General features: G+C 52.1%; 1 protein-coding gene across 1 annotated transcript; it reads right to left on the bottom strand.

The window, feature by feature from the left end:
* Positions 1-1271: 1271 nt before the first annotated feature.
* LOC137148233 (corticotropin-releasing factor receptor 1) lies at positions 1272-20687 on the bottom strand. Its single transcript, XM_067540876.1, has 8 exons — positions 20643-20687; positions 20053-20206; positions 18958-19018; positions 15811-15883; positions 10773-10858; positions 8092-8227; positions 7369-7410; positions 1272-1412 (listed from the first exon to the last, which is right to left on the bottom strand). The coding sequence occupies exons 1-8, from the start codon at positions 20670-20672 to the stop codon at positions 1272-1274; spliced, it is 723 nt and encodes a 240-aa protein (XP_067396977.1). The 5' UTR covers positions 20673-20687.
* Positions 20688-21207: the final 520 nt, after the last annotated feature.

The following is a 21207-nucleotide window of genomic DNA, read 5'->3' as shown; positions in this document are numbered from 1 at the left end:
GGGGTTTGCTGTGGCTGCTTTCTCCCCTTACCGCAGGTCCCGTTCCCACACAAACCCCTCAGCTCGGGTGCCGAGGGGCTTTTCACCAGCGTTGGCTGGCCCGGCGGGGGTACCGGCGACCGCTGGCGTTAGCACAGCTCGTCCGCCGCTACCACAGCCACCCTCGCGCTCTGCAGCCCGCGTGTTATTTCGCCCCGTGGCCGCTGTCCCTCGGGCCGGGGAGCGAGGGCGAGCACAGGTAACTGGAGCCAAGGCTGCAGTGAAGATACAGGCTCAGGCCGCAGGATTGGGCTGCCACGTGACCTCGCCAGGTGTCCCGCTTGGTGCGGTGGGCGGAATAATCTCCGGGGTGTAATAAGACGGAGACATAAAGCAAAGCACGAAAACAGCACCCGGCAAACTCCGTTCCCGGCCCAAGCAGCTTGTCCGTCTGCCTCAGCGCCTCCCGCCCCATCGCCACAGCTTGCAGAGGTTCTTCAGGGCAGCTGTGCTGGTGGCGGGAGCCTGGAAGCAACGTTTACCGGGCTTGCCCACCAGAACGGGGCAGCAACGCCATGCGGTGGCCGTGGTTTCTGACGGGGTCGTCCCCGCAGGGCCGGCGCCATGAGCTGCAGCCAGGGCTTTCACGATGCCTTTGGATGCAGTCGCTCCAAACCGACGTGCTGGCCAGCTGCTAAGCCAGAGAGAGGAACTTATAGCCGAGAGGGGGCAGTGAGATGCATGGGGGGGGGAAGGGGAATGTGGCGAGAGGCAAGAAGGCAGACTGGTCACATCATATCCCGGGACCAGCAGTAGCAGCACCAGGGCTGTCGCTGGACTAACCAATGTTTTTACTCGACCAATAAAAGGGCTGCTGCTAACCTCTGCCGTACCTGCAGCAAACCCGTCCCCACTCTGAGAATTGCTCTGCCCTCAGCAGGCCCTGGGAGAATGTGGCTCCCTCGCTGGACCGTTGTCTTCTGCTGCTGTCGGCTTTGCCAGGGCCACCCAATACTGCTCAGACCCACAGTCCTGGGCAAGGGCGGTTCTTGCCTCCCAAGGGTTCATGAGAATAAGAAATAGCTGCTTTGAGATCTGGTCTCTCAGGCCAGACGCTGGAGAGGCGTTTCTTTGGTGTCTGACGTTCCCCCCCGGGGCTCTGCTCCTGGGCTGGGCTGGGGTTCCAGCCAGTAAGTACACGGCCAGAGCGTTATGCTCAGTCTGAAGTGCACGCAGCAGAGGATCTGCTGCAAATCTCTGGCTCCCTGCCCGTGCGAGGGCTTCCTCCCGTCTCAGACAGCCGTGGACTGCTTGATGCTGTGGAAGCTGACGCGTGTCGGCGAGGTGGGGATGGACATGGCTCTGGCCACGCGGGCGCGGATGGAGTGCTTGTCCTGCCACCGGTGCCATCTCTTCCGCACAGCGGACCGGACCTGCGAAGACATTGCAGAGCGCACAGGACGTTTATCACCCATGCTGCTGGAGAGCGCTTTCCTTCGGCCCTCGGCAGAACTGGGCCAAGCTTTCACTAGCCCATTGCAAAGTATTGCAACCCCCCTTATAGCTAAGGGGCTCAAAGCACGTTACAGACATCCATTAACTACGCCCTCAAGCTCCCCAAGAGGAAGGGGCAGTTCCTATCATTTTCCCCACTTTGTAGCTGTGGAAGCTGCAGCACGGAGCAGGGACGTGACTTGCCCAAGGCCACCCAGGTGTTCTGGGGCTTGCCTTATGCTGGAGGTCAAACTAGGTAATCAGAATGGAGCTGACTAGGGAATCTGACCCCCTGAGCAGCCGAATCTGTGCAAAAGTCACAACTCTTCTCCCAGGGTGAGAGGGGGGAGAGCTGAGGCACAGGGGAGGACACAGCATTTGCAAAAGGTCACCCGTTGGGTCACTGCAGTGGGAGATTCGAGCCCAGGAGTTCTGATTCCTAATCCTTTGCTCTAACCACAGGGCAGACTCCTTCCCAGAGCCAGGAACAGGTCCCAGGAGAGCCGGCTCCCAGTCCCCTTCTAGTCACTCTACATTGCTGGACACTGACCTCACCAAATCCTCTACTTCAAGGTCTGACAGTGAATCCGGCTCTAAGAACATAAACGAGCGAGAGGCAGATAAATCTGAGCTTCGGCTATAAAAAAGGGCGAGCGGCTTGTCAACTGAATGATGCTGCCATAGGATGTGATGGAGAGGAAGTGAGTGAGGGTTTCAAAGAGCGTCGCTATGACTTGTCTGGTCCACACTCGTGGTATCTCAGCTAGAGCAGTACAGGTGTCTTGTGGGGCTGGTAAATAGTCCCAGAGTCACAGATTCCGAAGCCGGAAGGGACCGTTGTGCTAATCTAGTCTGATGGTCACAAATACATCCTAGCGTTCTTGAAGAAGGGTGTTTTATTGCCTGCAAGGTGTGAATTCCACCCCCAGGGAGGATGAAACAGTGGCCGGCGGGGTGGGGACGAACAGATTTCTCCATGCTCATTATTAGCCGTCCAAAGTCTGAACACCAGAGAGCTTGGGCTGCTGAGTAGCTGGCGCCACCCCTTTCCATTCCCCCGGTGCCGAGCTGCATCACCCGTCGTTTCCCACTGAGCCGCCCGGCAGTCAATCAACACACTGTGCCTTGGACACTGCAGTAGACCCACGGCACATGCATTGGCCTGTCCAACGGTTGCTCTATCCCACAGAGGAAATGGGAGTGGAGTCTTAAGAGCCTGGTCTGTATCATGGCTCTTGGGATTGGCCACAGCTCAGTGCTTCGTGACGGTGGGCAAGCACTGAAATTCTGGGGGGCTCTGAAATTCACTGGGTTCCCCAGGTTTTCTACGACAGGATCCCTTCCTGAGTTGCCTGTTGTTTGCTCACTGGGGCAAATGCCAGCTGCCCGGCTTTCCCTGCTGCAATCCTATGGGAGACCCAACGGAACGGGGATGAGATGGAGAGACGCAAGGAGGTTGTTGCTGATGGCGTGAGCTGCAGAAGAGAACGCTCTTGCACTCACAGCATCTATAGGGCTGGACAGAGAGGAAGCCAATGCTAAATAAAGGAAGGCAGCAGAGTGGGCAGTGCAAAGAGAGAAGGTCAAAAGTGCAGGGCAAGGGTTAGATTCTGAACTTGGTCTGAACTGGTGTTGGTGAATGGGGTGCGTGCAGTCATGCTTCTTTGAGAAGGGAGGCAGAATTCTGCATGTGCTAGAATCTGGGACTAGGAAGGCCCTGGATGTGGCCGGACGGCAGCTGGTGCAGGGGAATAGGCTTGTAGGAACCAAGGAAGAAAGAGGCAGATTGGAAATCATAGCACATGAGGGAGGTGGCAGAAGGAAACGAGCAGATTTGTGACACAGGAGGGGGGGAGGAGAAGGGGAGTTCAGGGTCAAAGATCACAGCCATGGGAGGTCAGAGAAAGGAGCTGTGGTTGACTTTCCCCTGATCCAAATGGAAAAAAATAGCCTCTCTCCACCTCTGCAAATTCAGTAGCTTGGCAGCATCTTCCACTTGTTCTGGGCTACTTAGTTTCTTTATGACTTAGGCAGGAAGCATATGCTTTGGAACATGCATCTTAAATAATATCATTGTTATTGCAAGGGTCACCAGATAGCAGTGCTACACATTCTTTTTCTTAGTGTGCGAGCAAGATTTTAGTCCTGGAAGAAATGCTGTGTTGGTTTTCAGATGTGGTTTCTTTGGGAGACCTGTTGCAAGTAGCAGGAGAGTTTGCTCTCTGCTTTAACCTCTGTAGCTAGAGACAGTCCTGGGGATAGAGTTGGGAGCTGGCATTGGTGTATGGACTGAGGGTACTGAAAGAAGGGACTGCCTTTGTGCTGTTTGTGCCCATGGTTCCAAGACTGGCGACTATACAGTAAATAAATCCCCAGCCTCCACATTACTGATTTCTCCTCTAACAGGAAGTGGACCTGCAAAGTTCTGACATCTGCTACCTCTCTGCAGAGGGGGGCTGTTATTATTTACCATGTGCTGAATGCCAACTGTGCTCAGGAAATGCAGAGGAGTCATGGGCCCTACGCCAAGGAATTCACAATCCTGTCTGCAGGGAAGCTAATAACAATCACACACAGGCTCCCTGGTCTCCAACATGCTGCATTAATAACCTTTTATGGGTAACCTGGAAAAAATAGCACCCGCTTTCCTTCCCCCCCACATCTTGGCTGCCCCCCTGTGTGCTCAGGAAAGATTCTGATCTGCTTCCCAACAGGCCCTTCTAGAAGTCCCAGTTTCAGTTTCTCCACTGTTCTGGCTAATTTGCAGCAATGCATCCTGTCACCGAGATATCTATCCCCTCCCCTCCATGCCGACCGTAACATTCATCCTCACCCTGGATTAGGAAAGCGATATATAATAAGATAGAAAATATCGTATTGCCTATTTATAAATCCATGGTACATCGACATCTTGAATACTGCATGCAGACCTGGGCGCCCCACCTCAAAAAAGATATATGGAAATTGGAAAAGGTACAGAAAAGAGCAACAAAAATGATTAGGGGTAGGGAAAAGCTTCCATATGAGGAGAGATTAATAAGACTGGGACTTTTCAGCTTGGAAAAGAGACAGCTAAGGCGGGATATGATAGTGGTCTGTAAAATCATTACTGGTGTGAACAAAGTAAATAAGGAAGTGTTATTTACTTCTTCTCATAACACAAGAACTAGGGGTCACCAAATGAAATTAATAGGCAGCAGGTTAAAAACGAACAAAAGGAAGTATTTTTTCACACAATGCATAGTCAACCTGTGGAACTCCTTGCCAGAGGATGTTGTGAAGACCAAGTCTATAAGGGGGTTAAAAAAAGAACTAGCTAAGTTCATGGAGGATAGATCCATCAATGGCTATTAACCAGGATAGACAGGGATTGCTGTTTGCCAGAGGCTGGGAATGGTCGACGGGATGGATCACTTGATGATTACCTGTTCTGTTCATTCCCTCTGAAGCACCTGGCATTGGCCACTGTTGGAAAACAGGATACTGGGCTAGATGGACCATTGGTCTGACACAATATGGCCATTCTAATGTTACATTCTTATGGTGGATTCCTAGTTCATCCCATCCCACATTTCCCCTTGAGGTTTCAAGCTCTCCAGGAGACATTCCAACACTTTTCTCTTTTCATCCTCTCTGTGACTAATGTTCCTTCCCTGCTGGGAGTGGCTGTTGGGGTGGGAATTCTATCATGTGATTAGAGGAAAGGACTTGCAGTGGGACACTCTGGCTTCTATGCCTGGCTCTGGGAGGAAGTGCTGGCTAGTGGTTAGAGCAGGGAAGTGGGTGGCAGGTCCCTTGAGTTGCATTGCAAACTCTGCCACTGACTCACCACATGAACCTTGGTCAAGTCACTTCTCCTCCTGTGCCAGTTTCCCTCTCTGTAAACAGGGGCCACAAAAATTCTCCACAGGTGTTTTGTGAGGATTAATTGCTAAATCTCTTAGCACTCCAGGAGAGGAGCTGTGTTCAAATGCACAGTATCATGGCCCAGACACTCAAGTACTTCCATGGGAAGTTAGGAGCCTAACCACCTTTGAGGGTCTGGGCCTAGTTGCTCCCTGGTTGCTCCTTCGTGAGCTTTGGTCTCCTTAATCACAGCAAACTGCCTGTTATCGAAGCGTCAGCTGCGAAGGGGCTGAGAGCATCAGTCATCTTCAATGACTGAACAAAACCTCATGTCTTGGTGACGGGGAGGGCAAAACCAATCTCCTCCCTGAACTATTAACCAGACGGGTTTGCTGCTCTGCAGAAGGTGGGAAACAGTTTAAGAAAAGAAGGTTCTGAAAATAATAATAATAACAATCCATCAGCGAAGATCTCAGGACAGAACGCAGCCACGGTGGGTGAATTCTTTAGCAAACTCCAGACTGTTGGGTCAGAGAGCTGCTGGCATGGGAGCTGTGTCGCCCTGAGGGAAGTCAATGGATGAATACAGCAAAGAGATGCAGTGTTTTCCTTTGGCGTCAGAAAATGCTTTTTATGTTCCCGGTCCCCCGGGCTCTGCTGTTTCTGTCTTGTGCCTAGCCATCCATTAGCAAAAATGTGAGAGCGATTGCAGGGAGATGTGTGAAACATGGAAACACAAATGACGAGCCCAGAGAGGGACTTTGTTTTGGTTATGCATGTTCTCTTTAGCTCCGTGATGCGGGTTCGAATGCACTAGGTTTGGTGAAACGATCCCGCTACTCAAACAAATGGTGCACCGGACACTGGTGCGACTCCTCTGCGTTCTATTCACTCTGAACAAACTCGGCTCATCTTAGCAAAGGGTTCACCAGGGACACCACTTAGTGGACAGACGGGACTGGGGTGATGGCAGGGCAGTTTTGCTGTGCGCTGCATGAAAAGAGTCTGATGTTCCTTCAGCCATCTCTACCCAGCACATTGACCTTTCCCAGCCCGTGGGAGCAGAGCGGGCTAAAACCGCCTTGTTGAAAAGGAAGATCAATGAAAAATCGGGGCAAAACTGAACATTTTTTATGGAAAGATTCGTTCTGGCTGAAATTTCCCAAGGCCGAATCGTTTTTCAGTCAAAGCCTTTGGTGAAAATGTTTCGATTTCCTGATTTGCAAAATCTGACCCTTTTAACCCAAAAAATCCCAACCTTCTTTTTTTTCTTCGTGGAAATGTTTTCAAGGCACTGAAAATGCTTCTTTCCAATTTTGGTTTTTTCTTGACCCCCTCTTCCCCACCCCAAATGCAGCAAATTTTAATGGGAAATGTTGATGAAAATGTTTAAAGCCTGAGATTTTTCCGGTGACAAATACTTGCCGTTTTTTGACTCGCTTTCCCCAGAAGCAAGGGGAGGAGGCGCATGTGTCTGCTGCTTACACAAGTCTACCTTGGAAGTCCCATGGTGGGCAGCAATCGCCAAATCTGTTCAGCATGGGAAGGGAATTCAGCTACCGTATATTGCTGTGACTGTCTCTTGGCCTTCCAGACAATGTGGTGTTGAGATTGTTCCTCTGATGCAGAGCAGGGAGTTGGTGTATTTGTGAATAGGGCCGATCACAAGTTCCGCGGGAACAGATCTGGCGTTGCTAGACTCCCATTGATGAGTTGACTCCCGCCCTTCCAGTCTTGGGGCCCCACCCGGCTCTGCCAATGTGCCTGGCCTTTGCCACCCCTGCCAGCCAATTTTGACCCAGAACATCACTTCCTACTGGAGACCAGGTTAAATCTACCAAACTCGTTTCATTATTGCTCCAAGCCTTAGCAGATCCCAGGTCTCCCAGGGTGACCCAGTCCCTGCCCCATCTCCCATCTCAGTTAGGACAGTCATTAGATTGCACAGGTGCAGCTGTTTCATTCGCGAAGCACAGACAGAACTGCCGTGTGGAAACCATACAGCTGAGAAACCCCCTCCCATCCCGCACCTCAGCAGGAAATGCTCACCTCGCTGTTCAGGAAGCAGTAGAAGACGGAGACAAAGAAGCCCTAGAAGAAGGAAACACCATTATTGTGAGCTGTATGAAGCAAGGACAAGGGCTCACAGACTGCTCTGGGGCTGAGAATCATCTGAGTTCCATTGATCAGACGTGTCCATTCTCACCGTATATACTTTACTTAAAGCCCCAGCTCCTGGAGTCAAGTGATGGAGTGAGAATCTTGGCTGTCATTAAATGGAACAGGAAGTTTCTACCCCTTCTGGTTGCACAGAAAAGCTGGAAATGTGACCTGGGTGTGACCTACAGGCTCAGAAATCAGAAGGCAAAAAAATAGACCCCCCTCTCCCCCTCCTCAATTCGTATCTTTAATCTTGTGATTTCTGAGTCAGTCTCTGGTTTGTTGCAGTGTGGGGTGTGGATCCAGCCTGGGTAACATCTTGCCATTTCATAGGGCTTTCTGTATCAGTGATGTCAGTGAGGGCGGCCACTGATCTCACCAGGACTTGATATGGCCCGGAGAGCTCAGCATCCTAGTCGCACCAGTCTAAAGTGCCAGTGCCGGGAGGAGTGGCGGGGCCCTACCACCCCAGAATGCGAGTCTGATGCAAATTCCGGTGCATTTTCCAGCTGGGTGACACATCTCCTGGGGGTGTGTGCTGGTGAGGCAGGGCCTGCTGGTGTGTGCAGGGCTCTGGCCGGGGGGGGGAGATGCTGCTCCCGGGGCTCGTACCTGGAAAGACTCCAGGAAGGAGTTGAAGTAGATGAAGACGATCCGGGAGATCTCGTCTTCGCCCGGATTCACGAAGAACAGCATGTAGGTGATGCCCAGCAGCGGCAGCAGGACCAGGGTGGCCTTCACGGCTTTCCTGAGGAAGGAGCACAGGATTCAACCACGGCAGCACCGCTTCGGATTCCTCCCCCGGCCCCTACCCCAAACATATCTGAGCGAGGAGGCTTAAATGAATCCAACTGTGCCAAACAATCGCTATGGATAGAAATAGTATAGCAGAGGGATATACGACCGACCCCCTGAGCAGGATGGTGACTGGGAAATACTCAGGGAGATTAGAGAGGCTACATAAAGAGAAAACATAATAATGAAGGGAGTTTCAGCTAGCCCCTTAGTGACTGGGGACATGTCACCTCAGGAGGAGATGGAGAGAGAAACTTTCTGGACTGCCTCTTGGAGCAGTGAGTCCTTGAACCCACAGGAGGAGAGGCAGCTCTGGATTTAGTCCTAAGGATCTGGTCCCAGAGGTGAATCTGGCTGTACTGCTGGGAACAGCGGCCATACTGGAATTCAATTTAATGTCCTTGCGGGTGGGGGCAAAATATCAGAGAAACCCACCACAGCCTCATTTAACTTCAAAAAGGGGAACAACGCAAAAAATGAGGAGGCTAGGTACATGGAAATGAGACGTGACATGCCTGGAAGCGGCATGGAAACTTTTACAAACCGCTATAACAGAGGCTCAAATTAAAATTTAAAAAAAAAAAAAAAAAAAAAGGGACCAAAAAATGCCAGCGTGGTTACACAGCAACCAGATCTACTAATAAGCCTCTGCTTCACAGAGGGTTTTCTTCATTCTTATTTTCAAAGCGATTCAATTAAAGGAGCTAGGTAAGTGCAAAGCTGTCCTCTGAACCATCTGCTGGGTCCATCCTGGCCCGTCTCTGGCAGGGGAAGCTTCACTCTAACATCGAGCTCCGGTCAGAGAGGGAGTCTCATGGGAGTGAGCCCCCTACACACTTTGAAAAATCGGGGCCTGCCTCTCTGCAAGACACCAGGAATTTTAAGACTTGGAGATTGTCTCTTTTTGGAAAGTGCTGCCCAGCAAAGGAAGAGTTAAATCTTCTGTGCCCCATGCTGGACAAAAGCTGTCTCTCCCGTTAAGGCTGGCAGGCAGGTGTTTGAGCTGCATCGATTAATTCCTCCTAGTTAGTCCTTTGCTTTGCTCCCACGCAGCGATTTAATTCTCACCTCTGTGCCAGCACTGGCAGGGCCAGCTTTGGGGAGCAGAAGGTTAGATCCCATTGGGGGAGGTTTTTGCAGAGACCGTTATTCAGCTACTAATTGCTCCCTTTAGATCCGTGGGCTCTCTGGCTGACATTTTCAAAAGTGATTAGGATGATTATGGTCAATGGGGGCTGGGCTCTGAAGTCACTTCCCTGCTTTTCAGAGGGAAACCCCAGCCCTTCACGCTCCATGACCCATCCTGTTGGCAGGCAAGGCTTTTTGCCTGAGTCCCCCTCAATGTGTGAGTTGCCAGCACCCCCTGGGGCCCCAATACACTCTCAGGAACTGGAGAAGTTTATTCATTAAGGCTGTTCCAGGCTGCGTTGGAGACTGCTGCTGAAATGCAGCCACCTCTGGGGAGGAGAGTGGCAGAGTATATGGGAGGAACAGGGAATGTTTGGCCGGGAACAGCAGGGCAAAACCCGAGCGTTCTCACAGCTAGGAGCAAGGGTCTTTAAAACCCCACATAGCAGACAGGGCTGCACCCTGCTGGTCAGAGCACCCCGAGTTCCAGCAGGGGAGGCGTTGGTGGGGGCCAGGCCTCGGTGGGAAATAGATTGTCAGGCAAATCTTGGTGCTGAGTGAAGGAGAAAGAGCCCGAGACTGTGTTGGGCTCAGGGTTTGCTGGTTCCACATGGAGAGACGAGTGTGCGTCCTCAGGGTGAGAAGGGCGGAAATGCCCATCTGGGGGCTTGGAGTGCATCCTGCAATTGGGCAGAGATCGTGCTTGCAAACAGATTAATGAACTCAGGGAGCTGGTGCCCAGGGCCCCAGTGCTGGGAGCAGCCAGTGCTGAGGGTCGTGGACGAGTGCTGGGAATGGCCAGGGTCCGGGTGCCAGGTCCCGGCACGGGGAGTGGTTAGTGCTGGGGGTTTCCTACGGCTTCAGCTTTGGGTTACATAGAAAGGCAAACAGGCTGCTACAGTCATGCAGCCGCAGGAGCGTTGGCTGGGCCCTGCCTCTCCGAAGTACTCTCCCTGCTGTCAAAGGAAGAGGGACAAAGCAGCCTCAAGCCCCTTTGACTCCCCGGAAACATCCCCCGGGTAGGGGACTCCCCGCAGGTATAGAGCTGGCTATGCAGGCCTGGGCTTTTGCTCTCCAGGATCGCCGGGCACAGCGGGTGTCGGGACAGAGCAGGGAGGCGAGCCAGGGCACGCCCATGCTGTGACGACTGCTCAGCTATTGAAAGGCCAGAGAGGCTGTGGGCAGCCGGGGGGGCAACTCTCCATGTGGCTCTGTTTGTGCTCCAGGAGCGAGGTGAATCGGGGCCCCTCTCAGCCAATCTGCCCCGCGAAGACAGGAGCCAGCCCGGACTTTGCTGGGTCTGCACTGCTCTCTGTGCCCCCTCCCCCCCAGCGCGGGCTGGCGGGGGTGGGCTGGCGCGCCCCCGGTACCTGTACTGTATCGTCTCCGACGTGGTCGAGGCGCGCAGCTTGGTCATGAGAATTCTGACTATGTTGAATAAAAAGATGAAGTTGATCTGAAAGAGACAAAAGACGGAAACTCATTCACTTTCACGGCGCTACAGTGACACAGCTCCTGCTCCTCGCCCTGCTCTTTACACGCAGTGGAGACCAGCCCGAAAGGATTCCAGAAGAAATAAAATCTAGTGCACGGACATCAGCTCCGGGAAGTTTCTCAGAGCCTCGGGCACCTGCACTGAGCTCTGATTTCACTCCCCCGGGAACGAGGTGGGGGTTTCAGTCTATTTCCTAGCAGGCATCTGTCCATAGCATCAAGTTCCCCTAGCAGCTGGCACAATTGGTCCCTCCTAAAAGGATCAGGACCGGAGTAGCAGGCAGCCCCATGGGTCTGGACTGAGGTTTAGGGCCAAAGCTGTGTGTATGGAGCTCAGCGCTGGAACAGGGGGGAGAGGTCACATCTCCTAAGCGCACTGGATATTGCAGGATGCGCCCTGCGTTTGGCTGTCAGGCTGAAGTACGACAGGCAAAAGCGCTTCACTGAATACCCCGTGGCCTAGAGCACAGCACAGCACACCATGCCAAGCCAAGCCAGCAGCCAAGGAGCTTAACTCTCACCCTGACCGATTGCTGGTTCTATTCTTGTGCAGCTCCCAGCCCTTTTACTGACCCCGGCCGGCCTCACACCCCAACCGAGAGTGGCAGAGCTGAGAGGAAAACCCAGGCATCTAATGTGGCAGCTCTGCGGTTCATCCACTCAGCCAAGAGGATTTCAAAACGAGCGCGGTCATTACCTGTGCACTTCGGTTACTCTGTCCCTAATCTCGGCTCCAACAGCTCGGCCATACTCCCCCCACCCGAGCCTGGACTCCTGGTCTCCACTGTTCTCCTGCTGGCTAGCAAGTTTGCAACCCACTGGCCAAGCACGTGTAGAACCAGCAGAGCTCTGAGTGAGAGAGCTCGAATCTCTTCCTTCCCGGGCATCAGCAACTGAACTAGGTTCCAAACAGCTACTCCTGCGCACACTCACTCCAGTCCATGGGACTGGCCAAGTGTAGTCTTCCAAGCAACATGCTATGGAGGGCGTCCTTTGGCCCACCAACGCCTTATTCCTGGGGATGATGAAGGAGAAGGAAAAGACCCGGCTTGACTCTCAGATCCCAGGGGTTTGTTTCTGATTGTAAAAGGGGCCCAGTCAATATGGGATCACTGGATTGTCACAATCTCACACGGGAAGTATTACATGCTCTTCAAAACCCACTTTCCTCCTTTTTTTTTTTGGTGTGTGTGGGGAAATTAATGCAATAATTTCATTGTGGTAAAATCTGAGGGGGACAGTTGGGTTGTGGTTTTTCATCCAAAAACCACAAACAAAACAACCCTCTTTTTTGCCAGAAGACAGCGTTGATGAAAAAATGTCAACCTGCTGTAATTCCGATAGAGCTTTTAATGACATGATCACCCTGTGTTTTTTCCATAGGACCCTGCCTCATTCAGCACACAGAATGGACGGCACTCAGGGAAGGGTGCATTTATCATCCTTAAAGCGCTTTATTAACAAGGCATTCGGGGGGGGGCAACTTCAGTGTCAAATCTGGACTTTGTTGAAGGGGAGGAGAGAAGAGGCGTGAGATGGAAGGGAAGGGTTAAAAGACAGAGGGGTGGAGAAAGGGACGGAAGAAAGAAAAAGAAGGAAAGAGGCGGAGGCAAATGGAGAAGGAAGAGAAAGAGAAATGCGGGACAGATTCTGTGAGTGCTGGAGGCAATCAATCCATTGTCTGGCAGCTTTCCTGACCGCTGGTCCATTAATGAGTTCGTGGGGAGAGCTGCAAACAGATCCAAACAAAATTGACACAGATTAAAAATGGTCCGGCTACCTAAAGGGCTGGGAAATGAGAAGCCAGGCCCAATTATCCAGATCAATAGAGAGGAGGCCAGTTGTTACCGGTGATTAAAAGCCCTGGGTATTATTACTGATCTGTGGGAAGGGAGGACTAGCCACGGGGACCTTCCACATGGCGTTTCCCCTCCTGCCAACGCATCCCAAGTCTCAGCTCTCCCAGTGCTCATTCACGTCTCCTGTTTACAAGGGGAAAGCACCCGAGCAAGGACCAGAAACAACCCGTGAGACTGAGGTGCCCAGGTTGGCATCTCAAATACTTTGTGAAGCGTCTTGTCTAGCGAGTCCTGCTTCACTTCCTCGCCAAATGCACACAGGCACCAACAGGACGTGAGCAGGCAGGGCTGGTCTGATGAATGCTGTTTTAGCAAAGATGCAGTGGAACGGATGCTCATTTTGTTACCATTTTAAAGGCGAAAAAGCGACTTCCCGGGCACGGGGAATGTTTTGGCATCCCTCTGAGAGCATGCCCGTCCGTTCACACAGCCTGGCTTGTCACTAGCACCCCTCTGGACCTGGGATGGGGCACCCTCTGCTTCTGTCCTCTGCTCTGCGCCGACCTAGACCACTCTGCAGCTTTTTTACAGGGTTTCACTCCACCCCCTTTTATGTACTAGTGCAGTCACCAGATTTACAGCATCCCCCAATTTTACTGCCCCTTTTCCGAAGGTGAGGGGTGAAGAGGTGTCTCCTCCCAGAGAACTCCCTTTTGTCAGCCCTATTAGGCTTTCTCTCTCTTCTGCTCCTTCCTCCTGCACTCTCTCTATTAATGGGCTCATTCAACTCCCCGCCCCAATCTGACCTGGTAATCAGAAACTCCTCTCCTCAGTCTGGGCCGAATGGGCTACACGAGTGCTTCTCAGCCTTTCAGAGCCTGATTTGCCTTGCGAATCCGAAGCTTCACCTCATTGAAAAACTACTTGCTTATGAAATCAGACACAAAAACACAGGGGCACAACACACTCTTGCTGAAAAATTGCTCAGGGCTTGTCTACACTGACCTCGGCGATTCAGCGGCAATCGACCAGAGTTAGGCAAATTAGGTAAATTAGGCGTAACTCCCGTCGACGTCTCTGCTTCTGTTCTGCGCGCCATCTTCACTGCACTGCGCCGATGGTGAACCGCGTTCCCATCAACGCAGCGCTACGCCGCTTGAGGTGGTGGTCTTAATACGTCGATTTCTGGATCGTACGAGCGGGTCTGCACCGACCGCTCAGTTGATCCAGAGAAGTCGATCTGATGGCGGCAAATTTGTCACCATCAGTGAAGACGTAGCCTCACTCCCTCATTTCGCGATATAATTATAAAGTAAATGCAATGGAATATAAAGATTGTACTTACATTTCAGGGCATAGTATATAGAGCAGTATAAACAAGTCATTGTCCTTATGAAATTTTAGCTTGTACTGACTTCACTAGGGCTTTTTATGTAGCCTGTCGTAAAACTAGGCAAATATCTAGATGAGCTGATGTACCCCTGGAAGATCTCTGTACCCCTAGGCGTACCCCTGGCTGAGAGCCACTGGGCTAAACTGTGTCCAGTTGCTGATTCCCAGCCCTCTCTCATGGGGTCTCTCTGCTGGCTCGCCCTTCTCCACTGCATCAAACACAAACCACTTGTCTTCGCTCTCGCCGCCCTTCCCGGCCTTGGCCTCTCATCTCTCCTTCGCTATCCAGATGCTGGTTCCCCGCTCTGCCAATGATGCCAGTCTCCAGAGCCCGTTGGTTACGTGTGCTAACAAGCACCTTCCTGCTTTCTCCAGTGCGGCCCCTCACGCTCCCCGTAAACATTAGCCAAGCTACCCCATCGCCCTCCTCAAAACTCTCCTTTTCTGTGACGCCTGCAAAAAACTAGACGCCGGCTAGGCAGCTGGTGCTCCGAGACGCTGCCTGTTCTGCCGACCGGGATTGTCTTGCATTCCCCTGTCTGTCCCAGTCACCTCTTCTCTCTCAACGTTATCCTTCGATTGTATCTCTTTGGGGCAGGCACTGTCGCTTGGTTCTGTACAGTGCCTGCTCCAACGGGACCCTGAGCCATGCCTCGGGCCTGTAGCTGCTCAGTAATACAATGAATAGATAATGATGCTAACCTGGACAATCCACTTTGCTGTGGAATTCAGGGTAGGTGGTAAATGTCCAGTGCGGACAGTGATCTGTCTACACTGGCCAGCTGGTGTGATTCAGACACAAGAAGGAGTTTGGCAGCGTGCAGGGGGGGAGCAGTGATAACCCTTTGAGGGTGTGGGTTTGGGATTTGGAGAATAGGAGTGAGAGACCCAGGGTTACAGAGTTTTTCCAGCTGGGAGAGGAGTCATGCAGGGGGGAGTCCTACTAGCAGGGTGCAAAGGTGGGGGTTGGAAGCTGGGGTGTAGGACAGTTGAGGAGGGGCCGAAGGGGGCTCAAAAGGGGTAGCAATGGGGACATTTTTCAATATTATTACCAGTGATTACTTGTATCGTGGTAGCACCTGAAGGATCAGGGCGCAAGGTGCTGTACAAACCGAAAAGAGCCCCAACATGCTTAAAGAGTTTATCAGCTGAGAGCCAAGGGAGTCAGATTTGGGGGTGGAGTTTAGCGGCTGGGTCGGGATCGTGTATTTTGAGGAGGGCCTTGCCCAGTTAACCTCTCCACTGGTGCAGGGATGGGACGTCCGGTGCTGACCCGGGCAGCTCCGTCACGTTCGAACTATCCTTCCTGCTCAAAGCAAAGAGGGCTGGCTGCCTCCATCCCCGCACTGCTCTTTCATTAAGCCCTCGCTGTCTCCCCTCCCGCCCGTTGTGGGCTGCCGGCAAATTCCAGCTATGATGGCTGCCGCGGTACCGGCCTGCTTTCCCCAGTCTGCCCCACAAGAGCAGCTGAGGGTCAGACACCGGCACATCACGTGGTGGGGCGAAATACCCATGGGCACGTCGGTGGCTGTAGGTTATTTCCAAGGAGGCCCCCGATCTGCCGAGGCAGATTCTCTCCTGAGAAACCTCCCCCTTCACCGATCCAATGGGCAGAGCCGCTCTCCCTGGCTAACGAGGCCTGAGCAACTTAGGATAACGGTGGCCCCCCGCAATCAGGACATAGGGAAAGTGTCATCAAGGGAGCAAGAACATCTGCTCTTACCAGAAGCACCAGGATCATGGGGCCTTGGTAGATGTAATCGGTATAGACTCCTGCTCGCTTCCCGAACCAGCATCTGCAAGTCAAGGGAATGGGGCAGTCAGCGTCAGGGCCGGGAATCTGGGCACAGCTTGCTGGGAAGAGCCCCTCCCTGCCCTTCACCAGGACATTGACAGCTGGGGTGGAGACAGGCCCTGAGGAATTCACTCCAGTTTTCACACCAGCTGACCCAGTGCTGGCTGGGATGAGATGCCTAGTGCCTGGTGAGCGCTCTTACGCTGGTGTAAATCAGGAGCAACTCCACAGAGGGGTTACATGGGTTGGAGATCACAATCAGGCCCCCCTCAATCAAGCGCCAAGCTTGCTACATCCATACGGACTCAGAGCCGGCGAATGCCGGGGCTCAGGGACGTCCTCCAGACTCTTTGGGAACCACTGAGCTTGCTTCTCCATGCTGCTGGGAAGTGTGCTAGCTGGTAGGGCCAGACGTTTCAGACGCCCTCAGCACCCATATCAATGGCTAGATCTGCCGGCGAGCTCAGCACACTGGGTGCCCGTTGGGTGCTGAGCCCTTTGGAGTGTCTGGCCCTTTGCTCTTTGAGAATCTGGCTCAATCCATATAGACTTGGTGAAAAGGATGTGGTGAAAAGGGCCCAGCATCCTCTTTGGACAGATGGATAAAAGCTACCAGCTCTTTCATCACCGTCCAAAGAACCACAGGAGCTTCTGATCTTCCTGGGCATCTGCCGCTTTATTTGTCTTTCCTAGGAGCAGTGGTGAACTTCTGACCCCACTCTGTAACTGAGGCCCAAGGCTGGTCTTGCAGGCAAAGAGTAAGGGCTTGTCTACACGGCGCTTTAGTCCTGGCCAGAAGGGTGGCAGTTTTAGTCCGCATCAGCCTGTCACACACTAACTGCCCTTGTGCACTCTGCTGGTGCACACTAAAAGTCCCCTCATGTGCGTTCACGTAGCACTGGTACACGAACAGCGGACGAACAGCTGTGTAGACAAGCTCTGAGTCTATGCTGCAAAAAATTCTGGTCAGCTCTCTTGGGTTAAAGTAGAAGCGAAGAATGGGCGACTCATCTTTTCACCCAGGTTAGCTGCTCAAGGTAACCCCAGCTTGCCCTGTAGGTTTTCAGCTGAGCTGCTATCCCAAGTGAAAAGCTGAGTAGCCACGTCTTCACTGCAATTCGAATCGGAGCTAGCTAACCCAAGTTACGGACCCATCTTTTTTTGCAGCATAGACATGCTTAAAATCACCCTGGTTCAATGCAAAACCAATCTAGGTGACCAGTGCCAAAGGCGGCAGGGTTGCTCTTGAGGTTTAGCTTGAGGCCCTGCCTACAGGAGAAAGGTGCATTGGTTTAACTTGAATTGGTTTTAAAACCCATTTCGGAGCTTCCATCGGTGCCCAGGGTTGAGAAGAGCTCAGAGCACTGGATGCACGTTGCGTGCCGAGCCTTGGGTTCTACTGAAAATCTGGACCCAGCTGTATAGAGCTGGCAAAGCTTTGGTGTGAATGTTCCGATTTCAGTTTAATAAGGGGTTTATTTGGTTTACCTTAAATTGATTCCTAAGGGACTGGATAAGGTCTGGTTTAAGCCAAAATAAGAGTGTCCACACAGCCTTTTGCACTGCTTTAAGATGTTGAATTAGAGGATTCTTGCAGGGGTGTGCATTGCTCTGACTAAACAAAATGGGTATAAATAAATTGGCAAACATTTGTGTGTGGACAATTCCTTTGAACACAACCAAAGCAGTGTAGCCTAGTGAAGTGAAGACCTTTCTGCCCTCCTGGGTGACGTGGGCAAGTCACTGCCCCTCTCTGAGCCTCAGTTTTACCATCTGTAGAATGGGGACAATGATACTGCTGTCCTTTGTAAAAGTGCTTTGGGATCTGCTGATGAGAAGAGCTAGGTATCATTATTTTAAACCAAAATAAACTACTCTCAAATGAAGATAAAGGCAGGTCTACACACAACTTTTGCACCCATTTAACAACAACGGTGCACCAATTTACCTGTATTGCACCAATTTAGCTAGACTGGTTCAAAAACCATGTGTAGACAAGGCCTAAGGGCTTGTCTACATGGGAATTTATAACGGTGTGAGGTAGGGTGTGAATTTCACTATAACTCTGCATGTAGAGACTCTTATTCCGGAATAGAGGCTTGTCTACACCTAGCGTTATTGCGGAATAGCTATTACTGAACTGATCCATGTGTGGATACTCTTATTCTGAAATAACAGGACCTTGCTCTGGTTTTTTGATCTAACTGAAGAGGAACAAGGCACTCCTATTCTGACAGAAGAGTGTGTACATGTGGAGTTAGTCAGGAAAAGGTCTGGCACTTAAAATTCACACTTGACCCTAATCTGAATTAAATTTCAAGTGTAGGCAAGCTTTAAGAGGGCCTTTTTCTGAGTTGGATTATGTCGCTTTGGAAATAGTCTAATCTAACCTGGAAAGAGGCCCTGTTATCCAGGAATTACAGTACCCACCCGGGTCATGATATGGATAGAACTACAGCAGTATAATTATACCAGTCTAACATCCCATGTAGACAAGGCCTGAGAGTGTCTACCCGGCTTTTGCCACATTTTAACTTCAACCAGTGCATCTCCTGTGTGGGGGGCAAGGCCTTAGAGTCACAAGGCGAAACTGCAGCTGAAAAACAAGGCAAGTTGCCAGGCACCTAAAGGGGCTAATTTTAACTCCACAATACATATGACGAACACATCACGCTCCTGCTAAGTCCTCCATTAGCAGGTCTGTGTGAAAATGGCAGTTTATAACCTGCTGGTAGATTAAATCCCGTTCCATTTAGCAAACACTTTGTAGGGCCTCTGGCTCAGGCTAGCACGTCTCCTTAAATCTCATTTGTCACTGTAAGAGGAAAGCCCAGCAGAAGCCACTCACTAAGCAGAACAAATGCTAGTGCACCAGAGAGAAAGGAAGAATACTGTCTGTCTTTCCCCAGCCTTTGCATGTAGCTGACCTTCTGTAAACTCTTTAGGGTGGTAACCATAGCCACCTCTTCGTTTGTACAGCACCTAGCACACAGACATCCTGATCAGAGCCTCTGGGCAGTACTTCAATATCAACATTATCATGATGGTAACAGGCAGAGTAGAAAGCAGGCTTACTTCTCATTGTCATAATACAGCTTTCCAAGGGCCCAGGCAACAATGACTGGAAAAGGGATACCTGTGAGGAAAGAAACATACAGGTCTCAGTGGGAGAAGTACAGACTAAGGTCCTGGGATGATCTACTCTGGATTCCTGACCAGGACTCTTGGGGGCACTAACGAGATGCTGCCCCCAAATTGCTGTCATTGGCAGAGCTGGTTGGAAGTTTGGCTTCTGGTGAAATTTTCAAATTCAAAAACTTGAAATTGGGGAAAACGCTGGCAATGTTTTCATGAGCTTCCCCTCTTCCCTCCTCCGACTTGCTTTTCAACCAAAGATCGGGCTGGCTAACATGCTTTGAAAGTTTGAATTTAAGAAAAAGAAAGAAAGAAAAAATCAGGTGAAAGTTTTGAAAGCAATACAACCCAGCTGAGGGATGCATTCTCCTTCTCTTCGGGCGGCTCTAACTCTGGATTTTGCACTCAGCTCAGCACATGCTCATGCAGGACCCTGCCTGCCTGTGCAATGCAGATGTGTGCAGCAGGGTGGATTGTCCTGACTATCGCTAGCAAGTCCCAGACTAGAGCTCTGCTTCAGTGAGAGCTCTGCCCCTGACTCCAGGCTCTGCCCCAGGCTCAGGGGCGAGGCAGGAAGAAATACATCCTGGTCCGGGGCTCTCTCTCTCCTATGCTCCGCACAGGGTATTGCTGTGGGTTGCCTGGGGGACTGAAGCTGATTTGTTTGAGGGCAGCACCAAGCTTTTAGGGAATCTGGGTCCAGTGCAAAGGTTGATCCACCCCTGGGATGCTGCCTCCCATTGCTCCGGGTCCCTGCAGCCCCAGAAGCCACGAGGACATGGAGCACATATTGAGAGGTCTGGGCAATGCTGCACTGAGTTCCCTCCCATCTGCCTCTGCCCTGCAGGACAGACGGACGGAGCTGAAGAACGAGAGTGGCGGTGCAATGCTTTCCCGGGGCCATCGCTCACCCGCTGGCCCCCATCAGCAAAGGGCTTGCGCAGAGCGTCAGAACGACAGCTGCCAGCCGGCATCCCCGCTTCCCGGGAGAGGCGGGTGAACGCCCCCACCTCGCCCATGCTCCCTGGGACTTACACCAGCCGATGCAGATGAACATCCACTTGCGGAGCTTGTCGGTGGAGTAGGTGAGCACGATGGCCGTGTGGAGGTAGCAGCCCTCGCCAAACATCCAGAAGAAGTTGGTGACGTGGAAGTAATTGTAGGCGGCTGTGACCAGACGGCACCAGGCCTGCCAAGGAGGAGCAGGAGGGAGATATAAAGGATGCAGGGGGGGTGCGGTGGGAGCAGGCCGTGAAGCAATAAAGCAAAACAGCCAGCCCACTTCAGAGTCTCTTCTCCCCCCCTTTCCCTTCCCCTCACAGAGATCACGTAACCCCCCAACCCCCTCATTTCCCAGCCCCTGCAAATCACCTCCCAGCACTCCAGGCTGGACTGGAAAGCGAGGGCTGCTGGGATAGGTTTAGAGGGGTCCATGCGGCCGGACACGTCTGCTGCTATTTTGCTCGCGCGACTTCTCTCTGAGCTGGTGCAACTATGTCTGCACGGGCTGGGAGTCACCCCCTAGCTGGCAGAGGAGACGGAGCACAAGTGTGCAGCGGCCTGTGCTGGGAAATGCCCGGCATGCTGGGCATGTAGCAGCCCCCTCTGGCCAGCGCTGGACTTACCACGTTGCTTTCGTGCACATCCGGGTTCATGGTGAGCTGGACGACAAACCAGGTGGCATTTCGTAAGATGAATGCTGTGATCAGGTTCCAGTGGATGATGTTTCGCAGGCACCTGATGCTTCTACGGACACAAAAGGGGAAGGAAAAAAGCTGTTAGGATGCCTTTGCCGTTTGGAGGCAAAATGATATCACCCTCTGCCCCATCTAATCCCTCCCCTCTCCCTGATTTCCACCTATGGAGCTGGCCTGAGGGAAATCTTTGCTAGCTGCCCATGGCCCGGGCAATTTTAAAATCACCTGACTCCTGGGCAATTGCCCTCTTTTCCCCCGTCGGTGGGCCTGATATAAGGAATGACGAATACTCATTGATATGAGGCTTCACAGTCTGTGTCCAAACAAAGGGAGACCCAGGAGAGATGGTCACAGCTAGTTACCTGTCTCCTATGCAAATTAAACATAGTGGAATCAAAAGACCGGAAGCCCCATTGACGTGCAGAGGGCTGGGAAGCCCACAGGAAGGGAAGGACAAGTGAGGTCATCCTGCCTCTCGAAACAACGGTCACTG

Source organism: Emydura macquarii, unplaced genomic scaffold (assembly GCF_026122565.2).
Source record: "Emydura macquarii macquarii isolate MOO-44397 ecotype Brisbane River unplaced genomic scaffold, CSIRO-AGI_Emac_v2 contig_629, whole genome shotgun sequence".
Classification (NCBI taxonomy): Eukaryota; Metazoa; Chordata; order Testudines; family Chelidae; genus Emydura; species Emydura macquarii.
This window is presented reverse-complemented; position numbering and strand designations above follow the sequence as displayed.